Raw genomic sequence first — 25473 nt, forward strand, 5'->3', positions numbered from 1 at the left:
CGCTGTGGCATCCAAGACCACGTTGTCTGCACAGATTTCCTCGGCGTCGTTTTACTACACTTGTTGGCTTGAGCTGTGCCGTTGTTTGATAACAAGACGATCATGGAATCAACACAAGAACTATCGGAAGAGGCACAACAGCTTGTGAACCAAGGCTTGAGCGTTCGAGTGGCACAACGAGTGGGAGCGATTTTCGCAACGGGCTCTCTTCTACCGGCTGAGTTAGATGACAGGGCGCTCGACGCTTTACGCGAATTCAATGAAGATGGGGCCCTTGAAGTTTTAGATCAGTTCGGAAACAGTGATCTTTCCCATGTCCAGAACAAGAGTGCCTTTCTTTGTGGCGTGATGAAAACATATCGCGAGAAAAACCGTCAAAAAGCACAGGGTCAGCTTACTGCTGGTTCTGACGCCTCGAAAGGCCCGGACGAAGCGAAGATCAAAGCGCTGCTGGACAGAAGCGGCTACACATTAGATATCACCACGGGGCAGAGAAAGTATGGAGGTCCACCACCTGGCTGGGAAGGACCTGCTCCTGGTACAGGAAGCGAGGTAAGAACATTTTAGGGAGACTTTCCATGCAGAAGCGTCTTGTGACTTCTTTGTCACCTGCACGTTATGCATCCATGTGTTCTTGTACAAGCTTTTCATTGAGTATGTCGCTTTTTGAATTGTTGCCATGGCTCATCCTAGTTGCGCCCCCTCCTTATTTTTACTTAAAAAAGTTGTAATTTGTAGAGATTTTCTGGGTAACTTCTTGAGCATCTTTTTCAGGGCATTTTCGTTTTTACTATTTTTGTTAGTTTTTCTTCGCTCGCAAGTAGAGTAGCCGGAAACCTGCTTATTTCGGTAGTGTCCATCCATCCTTCTTTTCCCAGTTGTGTGAAAATGTCCTAGGCTTGAAACTGGCAAAAACTCCTTCTAAATGTGTTAGTGGGATTTGTGGTTGCTGGAGAAATAAGTTACTGCCACAAATGTACTATAAATAGTTCCATTCACAAACTTGTAGTAAAGCATTCAGAGGATGCATCTGCTTTTCTGTTGAACCAGTCATTCGTGAACCAGAAGAGCACAGATTTTGCAAAGAAATAATACAGTAGAGACCTTTAGATTGTAAAATGAGGATGACCACGAGGTTGAAATTTTCTCAATACTAAGTGGCGCCAACACAGGAACTACTCAGGGTTAGCGCGAATTTCAAATTCAAATGTGAAAGCTTAAAACGCAATATCAGTTTAATTCTTTTTGTCTACAATTTGATGATGTGGATGCTCTTAAAATAACAGACAAAAAATTATCCAAGAAAATGCTTTGGAACAAAGAAAAGAAGCACAGATAAGAATTTAAGCCTGGGTTGGTGGTAATCACGCTCCGAACAACTGGGCCCTGGGCTTTATGAACCTGTTAGGCTAAAATTTGCCTGTTAGCCGCCCTCTATACAAGGTTCTGTTTAGCCTAAAATTGAAACAGGTTCTTTCTTTCTAAAATGTATAAAAAAATTCTGTACACTTTGGGCAAATAAGAGAAGTCAAAATTCATGATCCTCTTTGGAGACATTAGGTGCCTTATTACTCCAACTGCAATATTGGTATATAGGTTTTGCCTAAGGAACGAGCTGAATGCCACTGAATACTCTCAGCTGCAATACACTTTTTCTTCAGAAAGTAAAACTTGTTTAAGAACCTAAACAGCCTAAATTTGTCCTAATTACCACTAATGTAAGGACCTGTTTAGGCCAACTTGGCAAAATCCAGGTTCTTACTCATGGGCTTTTACTGTATACAACGTTTTAGTGAGAATATCGCAGTGGCAGAAACAAGTTATCAAATGTTAGAAGTATTACCGTATTGTGATGGGGAGTGGGCTTACCCTCCTTCAATAAAATAACCATGCTAACTTTTCTGGTTAAAAGAAATGCAATGAAGCTTTGTGGGGTGTATAGTTTTTGAAAGTATGGGAAAAAAGTCCAAGTTAAATCTCGTCCTCTTAGTCTTCCTTGTGCATGTGCTTGAATCTAAATGTCTCTATTTTCGTGTAGTTTGAAGACAGATGCTATGCAAACATGGGTTTCATTAAGGCTGTGAAAAGGAGCGCAACTAGGTTTGACAACCTGGCAAAGAAATGGAAAGGCCCTTTAGGCCTTTTTCCCTGCCCAGGACAGGTGTAGGGGCATGCTTCCCTGGAAATTTTGAAATTCTGCAGTTGCAAAGATGTGTTTTTCTGCATTCTGAAGCTGCAGACACTGTCCTTCAACTTCCACGAAAAGATAACCTTTCTAGACAATTTGCTTGTGATTTGGTACCAATATCCACCACACAAATTAGTTCATAATCTTATCGAGACATTTCAGATGCTCTTTTATGGAGCACAGTTCTCTTTGCAATGCATTATGGGGTGATTCTTGTTTTTAACTCGAAACAAACTAGGGGATTTCATGGTGTGTGATAAAGTGGAAATTTGACGGTACAGTATGTTTTGCATTTGAGAAGACTCATCAAGAAAAGGGTATGATTGTATAATTTACGTGAAACTGTTTTTGATCGTTACTTGTAATAAAAAGAGTTCTTTCAGAAGTTAAGCAGCCCGGCAAAGTTGCATTCACAGCCGGTCAATTTGCCCGCTGCCCAGCCCTTAATGAAACCTCTTTGCAAAGCGTGCGAACAAGAATGGTGACAGTGGATTAAACAATTTGACAGAAGATGTCACTTTTAGAGAATTATTTTGAAATAACATGATACCTTTATTGTTTGAAAAAAATGCATCAGTCCTACAAATTTACTCCAATTTATTTTATTATAACTTGATTCACTGCAATATATTGTTTTCGCAATTGTTAGAAGTTGGTAGAGTTAAAAAGTTTTTGGTTGGTTTGCAGGATGTTTTAACCCTTTAAGCCCCAATATCCACAAGCAAATTCTCCAAACTGATCTCTATACATTTCTTTAAAGAATAAGTTGAGAGAGTTTGATAAATGATCAAAGCATTTTCTCTTTGGTGATCATTTAATTAATTCTCATAACCTAATCTCTTGACAATGTATGGATATCGTTACGAGAAAATTGCTGTTGGTCACTATTGTGACTTGAAGGGTTAAAATTACCTTAGTAAACCTAGTAAATGGTGGGCTCCTAAAGTTGAGTATTGCAATGGCTTAAAGTTTGCTACAATGTTATCAGTATTTAGATAGAACCTTTGCTTTAAGGTAAATTTAGAAGTTGTGTCATAAAACTGAAAGGGACAATGGTGAACTCTTTGAGCTTTAACCAGGGCTCCAAGACTGTTTTTGAAATAGTGATGTATCAAAAATTGTAAGGAACAACAGCCAATTTTACTTTTGGACAACCAGAATATGAATCTTGCCTGTCTAATGGAGAAGTGACATAAAAGAGGTATTTTTGCTCTGAAAATGGGGTCAAATTGCCACTTTCCCTGTACAGGTCTTTGGCCTACTTAAACATGCACTTGGGAAGTTATTGAAACATCTGTTGTTTCTCAACTTGTGCTATCATATGTTTTATGGGATTTTAGTGTTAGAAAAAGGCAGGGAAAACTACATTTTCTTTCTCAAACCTGGTTACAAGGCTTCAACTTTCCCTTGTGCAAATTTTTTTCCTTTTTGGGGAACACCACATTTGCTTCCTCAAGGAATAGGCTAGTAGGCTTTACCTTTCACTTGAAACTTACTTTTTGTTTTCTTTTTGCATTATTGTTCTACACAGAAAGTCTGTTGTCAAGTCTTTGTTGGCAAAATTCCCAGAGATTGTTTTGAAGATGAACTGGTTCCCATATTGGAGGAGTGTGGAAGAATCTATGACTTCCGACTTATGGTGGATCCTCTGACAGGCCAGAACCGAGGTTATGGCTTCTGCACATACTCAGTAAAGGAGGAGGCTCAAGAGGCCATGAAGAAACTTGACAACAAGGAGATCAGACCTGGCAGACGTCTTGGGGTTTGTCTTTCTGTGGCGAACAACCGTTTGTTTGTTGGTTCCATACCTAAGACCAAACAGAAAGAAGAAATCATGGAGGAGTTTGGCAAAGTTACTTCAGGACTGACCGATGTGATTGTTTACATGTCAGCGGAAGACAAGACAAGAAACAGGGGTTTTGCCTTTCTGGAGTATGAAAATCACCAGGCTGCATCTTTGGCTCGTCGCAGGCTGTCTAGTGGAAGAGTTAAAGTTTGGGGGACCATAGTTGTGACTGTTGACTGGGCAGATCCTCAAGATGAACCAGATGAGGAAGTTATGTCGAAGGTAGTCTTTGAAAATTAAAATTGTCATTACTTCAAAGTTAGTCTGAATTTCATCCGATTACATCGAGTCGTTATTACTCCCTCAGTAACATCTGAATCGACCGGCTGTTAATGTCGTCCAGTGACGTCACTACTCCTTTGCTTTAATTCATGCAAAAAGTAAAACACGATTTTCAAGTGGCGAACCAAGAAATATCATTTTGAAATGTCTCCATGATAAGAACAGCTGACAGATGCTTTACTCTTTTTGATCATGTTTAACGTTCAAACTATCAACTGCATGAACCGGTTGTAATAATATTATTATTCAAACTTGGTGGCAGTCACGCAATGAAATAAATACGCACATGGAACACTTAGTTCTAAAACACAACCCTTTTTGTTTAATTGAAAACAAGCTATTTGGTCCTTAACGAATAAAAAAGAAAGCAACGAAACAAGAAAGAAAAGCTAACAGAATCATGACACTCTTGACTGTGAAAATAGCAAGAAGGTCGAATGACAACATGACATTGGTCTCAGAAACTTCGCATAAACAAAATCATTGCGGAAACCACAAAGCAGCTCTAAATGAAAAACCTACCGACTCTCCGCAATAATTCTTCACTCACAGTTCAATTTTGCAATTCAGTTTCGAAGATAAAGGCAATTTTGCTGTTTACAATAAAGATTATCGAAATGTTTGCACTCTATGCAAGGATGCCACCAATGCGATCCGCTGAATATCAAGTGACAATCCCGGTAAAATTTCTCATAATTATACATAATTATGCGAATATTTAGACAATCAACCATTCAAAATCACTACCCAGTTTTCGGGTAGTAGTGACGTCACTGGACGGCATTTACGGTGAATGGAATGGTTGATTGAGACGTTGCTGAGAGGAAAAAACTACTCCAAGCAATCGGATGAAATTCAGGCTACTGCAAAGTATCATTTTGGGGTTTTAAGAGATATTGAAATACAATGTATATTAAGAGTTATTCAAGTATGTATTGATTGTAAGGCTAATTCAGCAATTTGCGGTCACTAAAAAAGCGACTAACCTTGTATTGACATTCCTCTTTTTAGCAAAACTTCATATTTAAAGTACATACAGAATTTCATATTGTAGCATCCTCAGAGACCCAGGGGCAGTCCATCGGGTCTGGAGAAAAGCCGGGACGAAAGTTTTCAAGTACAGGTGAAAGAGCCCCGGGTACTGACTCTCACCGAGCTTTTCCCAAAAATTCAAGCGGATGCCAGCTCCTGATTGGGCACAAAAAACGCTTTGTATTATTGTGCCCAATCGGCGAACAGTTTCTCCTGAGTTCCTCCATGAAATCGTACACGACGGCTATTGTCGCGATCACGGCTTGTCTGGCTCATGCACCAAAGAAATGCAGGCAGTCAGGAAACTTTCAGTTTGATATAAAAACCCCATCTGATTTTAAAATACTGTCTGCCCGAAAACTAAAGATGCTTTTCCAAAAATACAGGCTTGAGCTTACCACAGGTATTCATGCTTCCATCTGCCATGTCTTGCATGCGTAAATTAGGGAGTTTTTAAAAGATACCATGACGACTGACCACGAAAACGGCGCATGGAAAAGAGAATTCACCTTTTTTTAGTTTCTATCGTGATTATTCCAACTCGCTTACTTTGTCAAATGCAAGCGAACTCTTTTGGAGCTGAATTTCTATCAACCAGATCCAAGTTCATGAAGAGAATGAATTTTGTCATCGCTTGTTTACATCCTTCACAAAACATTACTGATTAAGCATTTTGACGGGTAGTCGTGCAGTTGACGGCAAAGAAATGTGCAAAAAAGTGCGATGCATGTGCAAAGTCTTTTTTTTGTCTTTTCAAGCTATTGCTTATTTGACTTTCTCATCACCACCGCATCTTAAACTTCCTATCGATTTACGATATATTGTGATGAGTCAAAAACAGAATATTATGAGGTTAAATACACAGTTAACAACAAGGAGCGCGAGCGTGGTCAGCGGTCAGTCGTTTGGCTCAAGTGCGGTCAGCCTTGCCTTCATCACCTCCATGTGCTCAGTACAGTGTTTTCGTTGAGGCCATTCTCTTGGTTTAGCCTTTGGATCATTCTTTTACCTTTGGGGTTGGACCCTTGTGGCGTTTACTGAGTTAGTAGAATTTAGGGGCGTTGGGTTGGACGTTGGTGGCGTTTGACAGCATTTGGAGCATTTGTGGGGTGTTGGCGTTGTACGTTTGGCACTTGGGTCTTGTTTAGCCTTTGTATGCTTCTTCATGCTCAGCATAGGTGGGTGCCTCCAAGTTTGGTGTATTGGGGCTCAGGCTTCTCCCAGCCATGAACCCCTTCTCTCCAAGCTTGGAATTCAGCTCAGAGGTCCTTTCGACTTGGCCTGGGGCTCATGGCTGGAGGGCACGGATTTGCCAGCCATGGGGGCATAGCTCTGTCTAGGGGCTGGCTGTGCCAAAGGTGGAAGCCCCTGGACATCCCAGACACCCACCTCCACTCAGCAATGCAGTTGTTAAATGAGGTTAAATAAATATTTATTTAACACAGTTAAAAACATGGAGTGCGAGCCTGGTCAGCGGTCAGTCATTTGGCTCAAGCACGGTCAGCCTTGCTTGCATCACCTCCATGTGCACAGTACAGTGTTTTCATGGCAGCCATTCTCTTCGTTTAGCCTTTGGATCATTCTTTTACCCCCATCCCTCCCCCCCTTAATTCTTCCAGTGTTAAATCAGTGTGACAGGTGCCTGTTTCCATTGGCTTAGGGGCTCATGGCTGGAGGGCGCAGGTTTGCAAGCCATGGGGGTGTAACTCTGTCTAGGGGCTGGCTGTGCCAAAGGTGGAAGCCCCTGGACATCCTGGGCACCCACCTCCACTCAGCAACGCAGTTGTTAACTTGGGGCAAATTGAATTGCTCCTGCTGATAACATTCCAAACATTTTTTCGACTCATCGGTAGTTCCTTCGTTTCTGGACAGGAAAGTAGAAAAGAAAAGTTTCCCTTGCACGCTCAAGTTTGATGAACGAACCGGGCAAGTGTGGCAAGACAATAGCTGTCGTGTACAAAGTCACGGAAAGAACTCAGGAGAAACTGTTGGCCGATTGGGCGCAATAATACAAAGCATTTTTTGTGCACAATCAGGAGACGGCATCTGCTTGAATTTTTGGAAATAGTTCGATGAGAGTCATAACCCAGGGGCTCTTTTGCCTGTACTTGAAAATTTTCGTCCTGTCTTTTCTCCCGACCTGACTGACTGCCCCTGGGTCTCCGAGGATGATATTATAGGAGATAGGGTGTCATCTCTTTTCATGCAATCAGTTTGCCCTGATCATGAGTTTACATCACTCCCTGAGTGCTAGTTGGATTTGTTCTCAGTAGTCTCAGTAAATAGCCAACTGGCTGCTTCTATATGGTCAGATCATTCTTAGCTCTTTCTGAGTATCCCTAAGGCAGGGGTTTCAATAGAAATGGAAGTAGCCAGTAGGTTTCATTAGAGTAACTGACAGTAACAACAAGGGGCCATTAGTCCCCTTTTTCTGGGGGGTTCTGGGGGCATGTTCCTCCAAGTAATTTTAAAATTTGTGAGCCCTAAATTGCGATTTCCAGGGTGTTTTTCATTCAAGAAGATGTACCATATTTTTCCTTTTATAAGGCGCACTTAGTTATAAGACTCGCCCCAAACTTATCAACCCAATTTTTATAGGTTAACAAACTGAAAATGAAGCCAAAATACCTGGCTATAAGGCGCAGCCGTGATTTTTAGCTTTGTTCACCTTAACTACAACAACGCGCTTTCCAACAATGCGGATTATGGCTATTCACTTACGTGAATGAAAGTGCAAAAGGTTACATATTTTGAACAAAAGAGAATAGAACGGCATTTATTAACACAAAAAGTATTGTTTTCTGAAGCTGCGAATACTTGGGAAATCCGTTTTGTTCCATAAACAAGTCAGCTGTCTTGGTTGCAGTATATTGACATCAGTAGTATCAAGATAAAATCAATCGCGTAATGCATGAGCCTGAATAATTTGTTAATTAACTGCCAAATCCAGTAATTATCAAAATAACTATGATAAAAGAGCTCTCACAGTTCTCAACAGATTTGGGAGCTTTCCTTGGAAAATACAGGTCTGAAAGAAGCTCAAGATCGCAGTGTAGAAATGGGTGTAAACAAACCGCCATCTTGGGTCAAGCATGAGGTCAAATATTTGCCTGGTTACCAAGCATCAACATTCAGTTCAAAATGATCAATGCCAGATGATTTGTTTCGAATGCAAAATGATTCGTTTGTCGCTTAGTACCAGCTTTAGAAGACAGCTTAAGAGGATGGGTAGAAGTCATTGAAAACTGATAACAAAGAAGAGAATTAGCAGCTAGAACTCGTAGAGTTAAAAATTTTACTCAATTTTGTTTTGTTGCCCGAAGATACTCAGTTATAAGATGCACCCCAAAATTACAGCAGATTTTGAGCTATCAAGCAAACTTTCATCGAAAAAATGCTGCGCCTTATAACGGGAAAAATACACTAGCTTTCATTCAAGTTTCGGTTTATCAGCCACACCATCAACTTCAAGCAATTAACACAAATGACAGTAATTCATTAATATACTTTTGCACGTGAACAAATTCTGGATAAATGTATATAAAAAGGTGTGGAAAATTGACTGAAATATGGCATTGAGATAACCAACCAACTAAAGCGTACCATACATGTAAATCCAGTGGTTCTTTGTGAATTAAAGAACACATCATAATTCCATTTTCATTGAGACGTTACGACAATAATGTGTACGACATTATTCAAACATTATAGTTGCTTCTTCTTTGGCGAAAAAGTAACCAACTTCTCTGAGCAAAGAAGCCAATGTGTTTTGTCGGTTGTTGGTACTTATTGAAACCCCTGCTAACGAGAGGATACATATTATTTCCTCAGAAAAGTATTTTTTTTTCTTAAATTTGTATGTTTGCCTTTTTAAATAGGGTGCTTCAATTTGCCTAGAACTGCAATTTTACTGAATAGCAAAATCAAACTAGAAAGTAACAGTTTGACTTTTTCTAACAGTTTCAGTCTACCTTCTACCCATCCTCAGTCCAAAACCATTGCTGTTTAGGGTTTTTTAGTGTCAGTAGTAACATTAAGCAAGGACAGGCCATTGTCATCAATTGTTGTATTAGTGAATTTCCATTTCAGATGCAAATCCTTCTGTCCGGTTTCCTTGTAGTACTAGTCTTGGCGTCATTGCCCCACAGTGGTTAGTTTAAGGAGCAACGGGCCACTTGGTTTGAAGCTCTCAAACATGTTTTTCACTGATTGCAGGTCAAAGTTCTCTATGTCCGGAACGTTTCACCCAATGTTACTGAAGAGCAGCTGAAAGAGAAGTTCCAGGAATATGGCACGGTTGAAAAGGCCAAGAAAGTGAAAGATTATGCCTTTGTTCACTTTAATGAACGGGAGGATGCTCTGAAAGCCATGGAAGCTCTGAACAATGTTGAAATGGATGGGATTACACTAGAAATTGCCTTGGCTAAGCCACAGCCAGCCAATAAGGAAAGACGGCAAGGGGGACAGTCTGGACGCGGGGGGCAGCGAGGTGGTCCTCGTGGAGGTCATTCAGGGCGTGGTCGTGGTGCACCGTATGGAGATAGGCATGGTCACTATGAAGGCTATGATCAGGGGTATGATGATTACTATGGTGGTGGTGGTGGATATGGTGGGGGTTATGGTTATAGAGATAGTTATGGAGGTGGTTATGGTGATGGCTACTATGATGATTACAGTGGGGGCTATGGCTATGGTGGCCGGTATGGGGAAGCTCCTAGAGGTGGTAGAGGTGGACCTCCACGCCCTCCCCGTGGTAGTTCATCTGGTAGAGGTCCAATGCGTGGTGGTGGGTTTCAAGGAAGAGGTGGCCGCGGAGGACCCCGGGGTGGTCCACCACGGGGTGGAAGGAGTGGACCAGGCGGACGTGGTGGACCAAGAGGAGGTGGTGTTGCTCCTGGCAAGAGGAAGTATGGTGCAGATTCACTGCAAACACCAGTGGAGTATCCTGATCCCAAGCGCAGGTACATGGGGCAGGGCCAAGGAGGAGGTTGGGGAAGCCAGCCAATTGCGCAGCAACCGCTGTATGATAGTGGCTACGGAAACCAGTCGAACCAAGAATGGTACAGTGACAGCTATGGCGGGCAGTGGTAGTGAAAAAAGAAATTTGTTTGCGGCAAATTTTTATTTGGCAGCTCATTCCACATGATCCTTTGTCTGTTTCATTTGGCTTTTAGAATGTAGATGTTTTGGCAACATGTAAGAAACAAGATCTTGAAGCAATTTGGCCTTATTAACATTTCAATGTGGATTTGTTTTGGAAGACTGAGGCTTGATTTGATTTGTGTTTATCTGATTGTTTGCCATTTTAATATACCCGGGCGACGTAATTGGACATCAGTGCTTGATAAAAACTTTTTCAATAGTTTTAGTGATTTCCAAGATAGTAGCAAATGAATTCATTAGGCAGCTTTTAAGCAAAGTGGAACCTCTGTATTGAATAAGAGTTCCAGTTTTTATTCTGAATTTTTCAACTACACCTGTTTTAAGTTAAAGTGGAGATGCACTGACAGGTGAAGATGGCAGTTGAAAAATGTGTTTGGGCAGCAATGATTTTTAGTGTGTTGGATTTTAAAACTAGCAGCAAGCAGTTTGGTGTGTAAAGTAACTGGGAAGTGTAAATCAACATTGAGCTAAACACTGCTTTTTAAGAGCAAGAAGTGGCTTGTAAAGTTTGTTGAAACTTAAATCAACACACAAAACTAAAACTGTTAATAAAATCTTTTCCCCAAAACAGTCCTAACACAAAGCAATTGGCTGAAAGCCAACATTGTGAGATCTTTTGTGTTATGAAATAAAATATGTGGTATAAAATATTCCCTCTACAATAACAGTCACCCAAAATCAACCTGAAAATCTTTGCAAACCTAAAATCTAAAATCATTGAAAACTGAAGAGGCATATCTTTGACTGAACCAGCTGTTGAGGTAAGTGTTGATTATTTGTTTTTGCGGTATGCATGGCCATTTTGGGGGTATTTGCCACAGCTGCAGATAACAGTTGCTTATCTGACAGTGTCTGACTTATATGTTTTCAAATCTAATCAGTGGTCAGATAGGATGTCCAGGTTAAGTAAATACCAAAGACTATCATGATATAGGTGAAAACAATCTACCTTGAGTTTGTGTGAATTGTCATAGAAACGAAGTAACATTGTTACAATGAACAATATGACAGTAATCAGTTGAATTTTCTGGGTCTACCATGCATAGTTACTTGAGCCTGTCTGACCACAGTTTTGTCGGACCAAAAAGGAGACTTTGCTGGCATGTGTGATTTTCTTTAAAAAAAAAACCCATTAATTCATGCTTGCTCTACTGACAAACAGTCAGGTTGGTCTAGTTTGTTGGCGTTGCTTATGTTGTGGTCACCAATTGCCATAATAATAGTGAAAAGTCCAAAGGACATTGAACAATACCTGTACCACACCACAGCACAGCTTAACAAAATATTTGTCCCCACGACACCAAAAAACGCCCAATTTTTAACTTTCCCTTCCGTCAACCCCTTATGGCTATCACTCAACCACCCCTCCCCCATATCAAAAGCAAGAAAACAAAACAAAACTGGTTCAATGCTTCAATAATAAGCCTTCATGTAACTTTGTATGTTGGATTCTAGGCTCCTCTGCACTTGGCTTGTAAATACATTGTTGGTGAATTCTGTCCTCCATAATTTACTGCAGTGAATTCTGTTAATACAACAGGCGGGTGTTGGGAAGTCTAGAAGACCGCATGCGGGGATGCTTTCTAGGCGCAGAAGGTGCAATCTTCTAGGGGGGGGGGGTAGGCATGCTTCCCCCGGAAAGTTTTAAGATATTTCTCCCTTAGTCCCCTTTCCTGGGTTTCTGAGTCATTCGGGCAGGATATTGGCTAGTTCCATTCACCTTGGATGAAGCCTTGCAACCTGGAAAGTTTTATCTTTATCAAAAATATATCTATTATGAAAAATCTAACCGATTAACATAGAATGTCGAGTCGGGAGTGGATCCGCACCTGTTTACCTAGTTTCTCAGCAAACGGAAGGGGCTCCCTCTAAACGCAGTCCTTAGTGTGAAAGGGTTGAACCCACGAGTCATTTAAAAAGTAGGTTGAGTTTGATCGTCCGGGTGAACGTAGTCCTGAATAGGACTGTTGTTGTTGACAGTGACTGACGTTTCGACAACCTGTGCGGTAGTCATCTTCAGAGTCAAAGTGACTACCGCACAGGTTGTCGAAATGTCAGTCACTGTCAACAACAACAGTCCTATTCAGGACTACGTTCACCCAGACGATCAAACTCAACCTACTTTTGCAGTCCTTACTGTCGGTTAGAATTGTTACTCTTCACTTTTGTCCTAGCCTGAGGGAACAGCAACATTTCGCGACGCCACCATCAGTTTTCCTTGAAATGATATCTTGAGGAACCACTGCAGAAATTCCATGCTGATGACGTGTCACTACCCAGATTTGGGTTGTTTTTCTGATTGGTTGAAGAAAATCATTTCCTTCGCAGCTCGACCAATTGAAAGCACTTCCCAGATCTGGGCTGTGACAAGTCATGAGTATGGGATATCTGCCCTCATTCCTGGCCTCGGACATCATTTCGGGGGAAAAACAGTGGTGCGTGGCGAAATTTAGGCAGAGCTGAGGAAAAAAATTTTTCTGTTTAACCAATTTTTATGGCAGTTGTGCTTAATTTGGGCCTTGGGGCGAGGGAGAGGAACCAGAGTTGCCATACACAACCATGACCATAAATATGTATACAACATGAGGATTATGCGTACGCATGAATTCCTCGCTCTCTCGAAGTCTGTTTGGTCCTTTTGAAGCAATTTGGTCGTTTTTGTTCCTCGAAATATTCACTTGAAAATTTTTCAGCTTTTCATATAATTTATAATCTAAATACCTGCAAAATTCGGAAAAATCAAGAATACGTGCGAAGTGGAATTCCAAGAGCTGGGAAGTGTGGGAAACGGGGCCATGTTTTCCTGTTATTTGCCTTCTCTTTTGTATTTTGTTGTTACGTCCGTAAAGAACTAATAGGTACTGGTGACGTGTAGCTTAGCGTGCACTGTGTTTGGGGTAGCTTGCTGCCTTGTGGTAATAGCATACTCTCGCATACAGTCACAGTCAGACCCCGTTAATACGGTACACTGAAGGGGCTAAAGAAACTGTTCGTACTAACGGGGTGTCCGTATTGAGCGGGTTGAATTAGAGAAAATGAAAGGGCTTTCTTTCCCCAGGGGCATAGCAAGCTGCCCAGCGGCGTTTGACTTTACTCAATGCCGAACAGTGTAGGCGAGGTTTTGGTCGCGTGGGTTCACTGTGCAGGCGTTCGTCTCTTAACGGGATTCGGTGGCAAGTCAAGCCGGTTTACTATCCTCGGGTGCCGTATACAGCTGTTTCGAGAAAGGTTGTCGGAAAAAGTGCACGCGACAATCCCTAAAGGTACTGTGGGTGGTTTTGTCTGCCCTGTTCTCCAAAGAAATTTGAAAGAATGGCACGAGAGGCCACGGACATATGTTGGCGAGTGGTAATGGAAAGCAACAAAAGTAGGTTCGACAGCTACAGTCGTGAGGAACAGTGTATTGATCATGTCCCATATTACCTTTCGGCGTTGTCGCGTGCACATTTTTTCCGACAACCTTTGTCGAATTAGCTGTATAACTGAATTCTGAATTGGTTTCTTGAAAGTCATTGCAAGCAGCGAGGGGAAATTCGCCTTTTCCTAGGTATGGTGATCTTCTTACCGGATACTACCGTAAGGGTTTAAAACTATTTCAGTCCATTAGTCAAATTCTTTTTGGCTTCATGCGCGATACATTTCCACAAAAGGATATAGGATAGAATTGTGTTATTTCCAAAAGTTCAGCTGTTAATCAGAGGGCAAAATGTTTTCTATCTTAGTTTATCCTTTATTCGTGTTTGTTCTTTTTTTTGTCGTCGCCGTTCGCATTTGTCTGTCCCTTTTTACGCACTCCCTTTCTAAATAACAAAATGTCGTACTCCCGGGAACCTGGTGTCCTGCTTGTAGAGTCTCCTTTGATCGAAGGAATTTGTGCTTGCAGGTTAGGATCCTTGTGGCGACCCTAGCAGTTGGATACAAGTGTAGGGTTCTTAAAATGTCGACAGTCCGAAATTATCCGTAATTTCCGCGAAGCAAACGGAATTTATTTGACATTCTTAGTGCGCTTTCCTAAGGTCAGGACTGCCCGGCCAGACCGGTCATTTTGAAAATATACTATTAGTCTTTTCTTAAGATTTTTACCAAAACCCCTTACAGTCGTGCATAACATATAGAAATAGACTATCGCTTCTCGCAGCTTTGGACGTTGAGCGGGATGTCTCCATGAAACGTCCAAACTGTGAGGAGCGTAGTCTGCTACAGAGCCGTTTTTGATGTCGAGCGTTACGTGACGATACTAAAAACGGCTGTGTTGCAGGCTACAAGGAGCAGGGAGAGACGGCTGCATTGCCAGGCATACAAATTCCCCACCTTCTTGAAGACCTTTCATGACAAATCCCCCAAAGTGGGAACACAGGGCTTGAAACAGTTGCGTGAAAAAAGCGTTGGTGGCGGATGGGCACGCTTCAAAGCTTTAAAGCCTCGTGCAAACGGACGCAACATTGTTGGTCAACAGCTTCCAAAACTGTTGGATGTTGCATGTTGCGTCTGTTTGCACACCCTGGTGGGAGTTGTTTCGCAAAGGTTGAAACCGATCACACCTTCCAAGATTTCTGTTGTTCCGTGAGATCGCCGAAACGTAGCGCAACAATGTATGTGTTGTGGTTCAATTTTATCCTTGGTTTAAATTTTATTTTCTTTTGTTTTTGGGTATGGTTATGTATGATAATGAGTTTGAAACAAAAGAAAATAAAATTTAAACCAAGGATAAAATTGAACCACAAACTATGCTTTTGCACAGCTCTTCCAATGTTGTTGGGGCCACGCACGCGCATGACAAGCGGTTTACGAAGTCTTATGGGTATTTTTACTTCCCCGATGAACTGCAGGTCCTAACATTGCTGGGAGTTGTTGGATTCGTTTAAGCAGACAAATTAGGCCTGAGCCTGTTGGATTCCGAGCAGTCTCTTATTTGTGAATGGGGAATAATGCATATCATGCAAGCGGCTAGCGAGACGCACGAATTTGCCGTCTATTGCTCGAGTGTTATGCGATCCGCCCCATTTGAAGAAAAATAAGGGGGTGCTTGTAACGATTAGAACTTACTGAAAAGGTATGCGCCTCATTGATGGTTGAGGCTCCAAAGGAAAGGGAACAAATAGTTCGGGGTGGGAAGTTTTAAACGTGTTTTCACCATTTGTTCTTGTTTTTATCTTTGACAGAACCCGAACCTGAGAGGTGCTGGTAATGAAAGTGAAGAAGACTTGCGCAAAGACAGTCCTGTGTTAGTACCGTTTGTGAGTTTTGTGTTAAGTTTAACCCTGTGTCTGGCCACCCGCACCTGTTTTTCTGTTGCCCGTGTAAGCGACGTTATGGTAAATGAATTTCTATTGATGAAAAGCGTTTGTTTCGGAACTGCCGTGTAAGTATTTGATATTTTTTTTGTACTTTTTTCTTACTTTCAGCAATAAAATAAATGAAATGAGAAATTTTGTGTTTCTTTATTGTGTGACCAAAGAAATCGTCAAATGAAGGTCGAACTTTAAACCTATGCTAGAGATTTTTTTAGCCTGAGGAAACAGGCATCATTTCGAGACCTCACCACTAGTTTTACCGCGAAATGACAACTGAGGAGCGAGCCTAGAATTTCCACTGACGTTCCCACTAGATCTGGGTAGTGCTTCTAGTTGGCTGAAAATTTGCTTTAAATCCAGTCAGGAGCACTACCCAGATACGGGAAGGGACGCGTCATTAGTAAGGAATTTGTGCGCTTTATCGCGGGGGAACTAGTGGTGGCGTTCTCAGAGCTTTTTTTTTTTTACCAAAAGGATGGAAGCTCTGGGAACGAGAATGTGGCGTCGCCTGCGTAGCAAGCGCTTCCGCGCGAGTTAGAGCAAAAAAGAGGTACGCTTGTTTACGCAGGCGACGTCGCGAAATGCCGGCTTGGGGCTTTTGTGCTCATTTCTGTCGTTTGCGCAATATGTGGAAAAAGTGTGGGGAAAAAAACTTAACCAGTGGAAGTTCCACTGGAATATTGGGCAAGAGAGGTGATGCCAAAGCTGTACAGCAGGACACGGGGTAAAGTTTTCCCAACCTTGTACGTGTAAATTGCCTATCGCGAACTAAATTGTAGGAGGCTCATATTTTTCCCTTTGCCATGAAAAATAAAGGAGACACTTGTACTTTTTTTTACTAGTCACGTAAGTATTTTTTCTGACCGAAAACAATTAGGACATTGTTCGCGACAAATCGCACAATGAATTGAAGGAAAATATGACCTGTAGTGGTGCTCTGCCGTCACAGTTTCCACACGTATTGTGTAGCCCATTCTGGCGTAGCCGCACCGCTTAGATCAAAGGAGGGGGCTGGGTTTGGTCGTCTCCCTGACAGAGCGATACAAAAAATTGGGTTTGGTGAATCCTTGATCCAAAGAACGCCCTTTGACGGTTCTATTTCACTTACACTCGGTAGAAAACAGTAAACTCTTTCTGATGGCAGGACGACTGAGAGAAACTAACAGTAAAAACCAACCATACACAACTAAAAAATTCAAACAAACAACTGGTAAAAAATTGTATTATCGAAAAGGAATTTTACCTTTGTCCCTTTTTTGTTTTCTTTTGTTTTAGAGTCTTTCTTCGTTGTCTTGCGATAAGATCGGCTTTCTATTTTTCTACGTAGTATAGACCTTGTTACGGTTTTCGACGCCATCTTGAGGAGTAGGCAAAGGTGTGAGAAATTACAGTGTTTGTATGAGAATCGAATGTCGAAAAATTTCCGTAAAAAGGCTGTTCTGAAAAAAATGTGAATTGTAAATTAAAGGTACAAAGCAAAGGATTGTACTAAAAAATTTTGGGGGCGTGCCGGTGCTTAAATTTTTCCGGAGGCTTGCTTTAGGTTTTCCATATATTTGTCTCTTATTTTTCCTGGGACTTTCTTACAGACAAATGTATGGAAAATTTTAAAAAGTTGTTCAAGGTCTTCTAGCGCATGTAACGCCCAAAATTTTTTCAACAGAATCCTTAGCTTAGGAGTGAAGCTTTGGTTTAAAATTCATATTTTTTCAGAACAGTCGTTTTACGGGAATTATTCTACATTAGATTCTTATACAGACACTGTAATTTCTCACACCTTTGCCTACTCGTCAAGATGGCGTTAAAAACAGTGACAAGGTCTATTCAACTCAAGATCCAGCACCTCTCATTGGTTTGTCGCCGTGATTTTGCCTTTATGCAGGTAGCCCATAACCCGGAGCGAGCAAGTCCTTTACTAGGCCTATATATGTCACGCCCTTTTCACGGACCAGTTTATTTTTAGATACATTCTAGAGCCTTTTTACCTGCGAAAATGTAAGCTGCGCTCCGTTCCTGAGCGCATTATAAATGTACAGGGGCGGATCTAGGGAGAGGGTGCAGGGGGTGCGCACCCCCCCCCCTTCCTTAAGATGACCTGCGGTTTTTCTAATACAACTGGTTTTCTGCAAAAAAAAAAAAGCAACTATGTGGTTTATTGGTGTTGAAGTAGAGCAAGAGACGAGTGCACTCCCTCCTAAAAAAAATCCTGAGTCCGCCCCTGATGTAAGATATGACCTAAACGTCATTAAAAAGTCAAAACTACCATTTTGACCGAGGGGTTTTGGTTTTGATGACCGATTTGTGGGACATGAAAGATATTCTTAATTCGCGCCAAAATCGCTCTAAAAAACTGGTCAATGAAAACGCCCTGACGCGAGAACATCGGTTCAATTTTGTTGTTGAGTTTGTTTTAGACAAACCGTTTCATGTAACTTTGTAAGACGCGTTATGTTAACGAGTGCACGTCCATTGCCGTGTCTCGACTTGCTAGTTTTCACTACACATTTCTAACACTCGCCAAAACAGCTTCGAAATGGCTCCACAAGCGGACAGAGAGCCGATAAAGTTAATCTCTTACCCAGATCTCTTGGGTACGAGATTAATTTTTGTCTCGAATCTGTTCAAAAGGCAGAACTCCGCGCCCTCTTTATTTATTCCTATTGTCTCTTATAGTATAGACCACTTTCGATTCATTGAAATTCCCCTGATAGCGGGAAGAATATGGACCAAAATGTTTTTTCTCATTTTCTTTGGCATCAGGCTGAGAGTCTGGGTCACCTGTGTCAACACAAGGGAGGTTGGGTACTAGTGGAAGTATCGAGGTATCAAAATGGCGGGTAATTTGCTCCTTTGATGGAAAAACAGAACGTGATGGAATTTGACTACACTGAGAACGATTTACAAGATCTTTCGGAATGGGGTGACAGTCTTGAGTTTGATGACCTTTCCGATCAAAGTGAGGCGAAGGAAGAACCGCTAGCCAAGAGGCAAAAAACAGCTGAAATTAGCAGAGATGGTGGCGATGGACATGTGCAAGGAGCTGGTAAGCAAAATAAGGGCTCGATTGCAAAAATCAGTGCAGCCCCGTACGTTACTTATGCGTGCAGTATTCGCACACACATAGAACACTGATATTGATTATACTAATGACGTTGATCATCAGTTGATCAAGCGAAATGTTAGTTCAATTTTATTTATAATTGTCGAGGACTATGCTGAGAAGAATTTAAGCACAAGCAACTCAGAAGGACGTAATGATACATTATCAGGATTATAGCGTGACAAAAGGGGATCGGAGTTGGAGAGTCGACTATATTCCAATGACGAGCAGTCGAAAAATATGTAATTAATATTGTTCCAAATAATATTCCTTTATCAAAATTTTTATATCATTTTTATTTATTTAAGTCCTGGTTAATTTTCAACAGAAATTGAATATTCAATCTTAGTGTCTGCATCCCCATGACAAAACATTACTTGCTACGGGAAGGATGTTACTACTGTTCTCAAACCAATCAAATGTTTAGGGATTGTCCTTCTTGCAGTAGGTGCCGTTTTGTTTCAGGGGCATGGTCACTTGGATTGTAAATTCAAATCTCATAGTAAGCCTATCCATCATGCGGCTTATGGCAGCTGTTAAAATTTGCTATTTGCTAGGTTTAGTATTACGAATTCCAGCAGAGTTTAGCTGCAGTGGAAACGTCATTTCTAGCAGACTCAAGGAAGTACCTTGTCAGAGTGGTTATTTGGCTACTGGAATCTTCAGAGCGTGAGTTGGCTCGTCAATTAAAATAAGTTCTAATCATACACATAATACCGTAAAAAATTCCTGCTTAAGCCCCAGGGTTGTCTTAAAGGATTTTCTCAGGGGCTTATTTTGAAATGTTATGGTAACTTTTAAAGTGTCCTGAATTTAACTCTACATACACTGAATGCAATGGAAAAGTAGTCTGGGGTTAACATGGATTAAAAAAAACCTTAAAGGGGATATCAGAGAGTGGAAAGAGGAAAAAATAGCAGATGAGAAATGAATGTACAAGATCCACAACAGGGTTGGAAAAAACCGTTGAAAGAAAGCTTGGCCTTTGGGCAAGCAGCCGTCACATTTTGGACATTTTGCTTTCCCAGGGCCACTTTTTGCTTTCGATAGTTAATTTTTTTGCTAAAGAACGACTTACCTGGACCCCTGCCTATTGGGCAAGTAAGCTCTAAAAGTTACTTGCCCAGCAAGATAGTCTTATTGTCGTAGACTAGCAGATGGGACATTTTTCGAGCCCTGCTACAGGTGCTAGCAAATTTAGAAGTGCAGCATGACATTCTGGAAAATGTACCACTTAACTCACCCTTAACCAAACAATTTCAGTGCTCTAAAATAAGAAGTTACTAGTGTTAATGTTGGTTCAGGAGAGGGTAGGTATGCTGATATGAAATTTAACCCCTATGTCAGAAATGATAGGAAGGGGTCGTGTTAACAAGCCAGGGAATTTTCAGAGTGAAATAGTGAAAAGTAAATAGATACTGTTGCAGTGGAGAGAAGTGACGACCCCAAATATGTCTGCATTTGCCTGCTATGCCCACCCATAAATAAATTACCTTGATATCGTGACTTGATAACTTCGCCTTACTATCTTGAGTACCGGTACTCTTGTAGGACACAGTTAGGGACAAAAGAGAAATATTTTCGGAATATAAATTCAGGAAATTGATCCTCTTTTTGCTTTACAGAATTCTCCATAGTGATGGTGTTTACCCAAACCTTTTCAATGACTCTGTCATCAAGCTTTTTGGAGCAAACTTTGTGATGGCCAATGCTCTACCTCAGCGCATGGAAACCTTATTTTTTATGCTCAGGTAATCACCGTTTATATTTTCTAGTGTGAACTGGTAACCTGTAACACCCTTAATTTGTGTCATCAATAAGTGGGAAATGGGGCTGTCACTAACGGGCCAGGGGAGGGGAATTTGCGTGGGCTACTATGAGCGTGTCCACTGGCTACTTTCTTAGGAAACAAAAGGAGATTACAGCCTAAAGAAATTCCCAGCTGTTCAATTCCCCAATTAATCATAACTATGATAAAATTCTCAAATCAGATTGGCTATCAACTGTCCTGATTTCAGCACTAATAGGACAGTAATAAGACAGTATGTGTCATGCCCAGAGCTGTCATTAAGGGCCATAACCTGTAACACCTGTTACAGCTGAACTCACTTGATGTTAGGTGATCAAAGTGGAAAGCTAAAGGAGGCACTATAAATTATGAGATGTTACGGGTGAATCTTCTTTTGCTACGGCTGCTGAAAAACTTAATGACAGCCCTGATGCCTAAGTAATTGCAATGGACAGTATGCACCATCACACGCTTGCACTTAAATGGCACTTTCTAAAGCTATAACAAAAAACTTAAGAAGTTTCTGGTGTTTTAATATAAAAAAGCCTAAAGTATCACAAATTTTGTTACAGATATGAATAATTGATAATAGAAACTTTGTGTTGTGCAATTCAGTGTGTAATCATACTCGTGATTAAACAAATTGGGCTCCCACTACAAGATTGTTTGATTTTGTTTATCACTTGTATGATTACAGACCGAATTGGACTTTCATTGATAGTTAACCATTAGTAATTCCTATTACCAATATTAATAATAAATTTATTGCTTATGCCCAGCAGCTTGAAAGGTCTGTCATGAAAATGAAATGAAAAAAATGAATACTCAGTCATCCTCTCCCCTTATGGGGCTTTTCAGGGAAAATGAAACAAATAAATAATTTAAATGGAAAATATCAACGTTAAGAATCCTATTGGCAGGATGCGAACCAGTTGGCTATTTTCAAGTGTGGCGGAGGATTTGAGCTCGCGACTGGTACCAAGAACAAATCTAGCGGCTTTAACCACTTTGATGAACTAACCATGCATGCGTCATGTTAAATGGATCAAAATAATGGTGATTTTATGAATTTCATAAATTGCAACTGCGCAGCGAAGAAATAGATGCAAAGACAATTAATGCAGTTAAAGATGCAACTTATGCAGTTGCAAAAAGAAGCCTGAAAAAATTCAGGTTTGACAGAATTCAAACTGTGACCTTTCTGATACTTGTGCAGCTCTCTAACCAGTCGAGTTATCAAGCCAACTGGGAACTCATGGTCATTAAAATGGTTTGTAATATCAGGGTTGTCATTAAGTGGCAGGGGCTGGGATTTCCCTGGCTGCTATGATCGTGGTCCCCGGCTACTTTCAAAGGAAAATAGAAAAAAAAAATAGAACCAATGACAATGCCCACCTACTTGTTGTATTTACCTGGCAACTTGAAATCTTAGTGAGAACCCTAAATATTCCCGGGAAAGATGATGTGACTATTGTGAGACAAATGATAAACGGCGAGTCTACAATACACATACCGTCATATTTACCATGATGAAGATATTATTTTATTCTAGTGATCACTAGTAGTTTGTCATGTTTGATAGCATGTTACCATATCCTTTATAATTTAGAGTGAATGTTGCTTTCAATCATACAAAACTAGTACTGAACGTTAGAGAAACAACAGAATTATTATTAACTAGATTTGATCTTATAGGCAGCAGGTTTTCAAGTTGGAAAGTGATGGAACCATAACAATGCTGACAGGTAAAGATTCTATTCTAAATATGAATGTTTTTATATTAAGAAAAAAAAGGAGAAATAAGTAAATTCCCCTCGCGTACAAGTAAGTACCACTATTTTTAAAGCTTTTGGGGCTTGTAGTTTTGAATAGATGTCAGATATTCAAATCCACAGCCCTGTTTCCTCATTGGATACCAGGATATATTCCCCTGTTGTCATGATAATGAGCTAACGTTGATAATCAAATGAACTTGTCTTTCCAGATGATGTACACCTGCGCTGTCTTGAGCTTCGAAGGAAATGCAGTAAATTTTGTGCCTTCTTGTTATATTTTGTAGACAAGTAAGTTGTGGGTCATGATGTCACAGTTTAGTTTGGTATTTATGTAGCAAAGAGAACATGTACAGGAACATGTCGTAATGCGAATATGTATTACCAAAAAGGTTTTCCACCTACTCTGGCGGATACACTTAGTATAGAAAATTCCAAGACTCCGAGCAAAATTTGAGACAAAAAGCGATTTGTTTGTTGGAATCGTTTGAACTTAATCAGGATCATGAAGTGATGAGTTGCATGACAGAGAAGTTGTTATCTATCCCCAAGAGAGGATTGTAAATAGCCCACGTTTGATATGTTAAAATTCTTACATGACTCTGAGGCTTCACGGTCAAAATTGCAAATATCTCACGACTCCATTGTCCCACAACTCCCAGAAGAGACCTGAGCACAAAGACGACCAAACCAAATATAGAAATATGACCAGAAAGCCTTGGAGTCATGTTAGAACTTTGATGAATCAAACAAGGGCTATTGCCGGTAGATCCAGGCCCTTGTCCCTATTCAGAGAGGGTTTTCTCTGTTTGATAGCAATGGCTCCCTTGATGCAGCGTTTGATGGTGCTATTTTCGTCGGATAGTGCCTTTAAATTGTGCATGTTGTGACTTCATAACGTCCCCTTACTACCTTAAGGACTGTTATAGGACACAGTTAGGAACAAGAGGTGAATATCTGGGAAGTTGATCTATCCTCTCCTTGCTCTACAGAATTCTGCATAGTAAAGGTCTCTACCCAAACCTTTTTAATGATTCTGTCATCAAGCTTTTTGGAGCAAACTTCGAGATGTTTCGAATATTCTTCTTTTGTCTCAAACTTTGCTATACTCTTTGGAATTTTCTATACTAAATGAGATGATGTATGTTGTTTAAATAAAGTGAATTTTTAATGACCGCATGAAGCACAATAGTTAATTTCCAGTTTTGACAAAAATACAAGACTTGAAAACAGTGGCGTGAGTTTTGATAGACAGTATCTAATGCTTCCAAAGCCATCCAAAAATAGAAAATCAGTGATTAGTTTTGTGCTTTAGAAAATTCATTTTAAATGAAATTTATCCACCATTGTTCACAAACTATTAAAGAAAAAGCTCCTTCGGTTTTTTAAAAGTCTTCCTTGGTGAATAGATGAGACTGTACCAACATTTAGGTTTCTCGATCCAGATTGTGAAATACTGTCTGAATCTTTTAGGTGTTTTGCTTATAAATTTGAACCGAGTACGCTACACCAGAAAAAAATGACCAAAGTTGTGTAAAGACTTCTTTAAGTTGCCCTTGCCTCTTTCTTTGTCCACAGCTACCTCAACGTCGTTCAAGAATCCAACGCAAGTGACGCCCAGCTCCACGAGCTGTTTCTTCTGCCATCAAGACTAACCAAACAACTTGATGAGTTGTCTTTGTTTCTTGGCCGACTCTCGTCTCTTCCGACCTTCTTTACCAGGACCAACACTCTGTCTACGGGAACTAAACTACGTTTGACCGCTGGAGCTCATCTGTTTCATCTTCACTTGGAACTCAACTGGGCTGCTATTCAAACCTTGTGCCTGTTACTGCAAAAACAAGGTTAGTGATTAAGGGGCGTTTTCTCGAAAAATGGTTGAGTTAAACCCCAGGATTAATATGTCAAATCAGTTATCTTAATCAAAGTTTTCTTGATTACGGTCTTGTAACTGGAGCTTATAAAATGTTACTTCCAGTTATTATGACACAAACTGATACTGTAGACAATCTATAAGAAGTGAATAAAATCGTGAAGAGAGTAAGGCAAAAAGTAAAGGTTTAGTTGTATTGGAAACTTTGCGTTTGGGTTTCCGGTTCAGGCACTCCACTCAGATAATACTAAATAATCCAAATAGAGCGTATAAATAGGATAAAAAAACCCCCAACTGTCAGGAGATATTCAGTTGGCTATTTACAAGGGTGACCGAGGATTGCAATTCGGGACGCGACCAAAGTATAAATCCAGCTAGTGGTGGAAGAGCCACGCGAACTCGGGACAGTCGGCCACGCTGCCTCCGCTTAAAAGTAAAGGAAACATTCCTTACTTGCGAGTCTCTAACGGTGAGAGAAAAATGAGAGGAAGGAATGGAGAGAGAGAGAAAGAAGGTCTCTGTCCTTTTCTCTCGCCGTTAGAAGCGTCTATTTTCGGGAGAGTAGTTTTTTCCTCGCCGTGACGGGGAAATACCTCGCCTAGCAGGGAACAACAAAGTCGTGGATTAGACGTAAATCCTGGATTAGCGCTAATTGGCCTTTCAGGAACCGAGGCGATAGTCAGTTATAATGAAATTAGCTAATTGGGCGATATATAGGCTACAGGGACAAAAAGAATCATATTGGCGGGACAGAGATTAGATCCAGACTGGATGGGAAAAAAAATTACGAGGCAGGAAACAAAAATTCTTACCACGCAGAGCAAAAAAATTTTTTCGGGATTTTGCATCCTAAAACTAACTTTGTCATCAACTGAGTTGTATGCAGGTTGTCTAGAGTTCAGTATTTACAAACAAAAATCGCGATAAAAAGTTCCAAGTTATCAGACGTTTCGCGGGCTTAGCTCTTCTTCTGTTAAGATACCAGAAAATGTGATGAACCTACTTTTGGTTACTTTGAACACAGTATCAATGCAAGCTTCTCAATGCTGTGTATGGGCATCAAAAAAAAAAAAAAATTAAAAACAGAAAGCAAGTACAAGGTGCTGTGAAAAGTGACAAATATTAGGAAACATG

At 40.7% G+C, this 25473-nt stretch overlaps 2 protein-coding genes across 2 annotated transcripts in view; both read left to right on the forward strand.

The window, feature by feature from the left end:
• Positions 1–11079, forward strand: LOC140951444 (heterogeneous nuclear ribonucleoprotein R-like). Its single transcript, XM_073400696.1, has 3 exons — positions 1–552; positions 3720–4256; positions 9564–11079. Exons 1-3 carry the CDS (start codon positions 103–105, stop codon positions 10437–10439), a joined length of 1863 nt encoding a protein of 620 aa, XP_073256797.1. The 5' UTR covers positions 1–102; the 3' UTR covers positions 10440–11079.
• Positions 11080–18599: 7520 nt separating this feature from the next.
• The window catches only part of LOC140951513 (protein MMS22-like), a 92450-nt gene continuing 85576 nt past the window's right edge, over positions 18600–25473 (forward strand). Inside the window, exons 1-6 of the mRNA XM_073400775.1 lie at positions 18600–18848; positions 19463–19574; positions 20531–20656; positions 22390–22439; positions 22679–22757; positions 24045–24310. Of these exons, the coding sequence (XP_073256876.1) occupies positions 18659–18848; positions 19463–19574; positions 20531–20656; positions 22390–22439; positions 22679–22757; positions 24045–24310 (823 nt within the window). The 5' untranslated portion in view covers positions 18600–18658. The remainder of the gene's footprint in view (positions 18849–19462; positions 19575–20530; positions 20657–22389; positions 22440–22678; positions 22758–24044; positions 24311–25473) is intronic.

This window comes from Porites lutea, chromosome 1, assembly GCF_958299795.1.
Source record: "Porites lutea chromosome 1, jaPorLute2.1, whole genome shotgun sequence".
Lineage (NCBI taxonomy): Eukaryota > Metazoa > Cnidaria > Anthozoa > Scleractinia > Poritidae > Porites > Porites lutea.

Bases quoted from the DNA above. Each gene is read 5' to 3' on its own strand.
- LOC140951444 (XM_073400696.1), top strand. From the start codon at position 103: ATGGAATCAACACAAGAACTATCGGAAGAGGCACAACAGCTTGTGAAC. The intron at 553-3,719 runs GTAAGAACATTT...TGTTCTACACAG, and splicing joins CTCCTGGTACAGGAAGCGAG to AAAGTCTGTTGTCAAGTCTT. The intron at 4,257-9,563 runs GTAGTCTTTGAA...CACTGATTGCAG, and splicing joins ATGAGGAAGTTATGTCGAAG to GTCAAAGTTCTCTATGTCCG.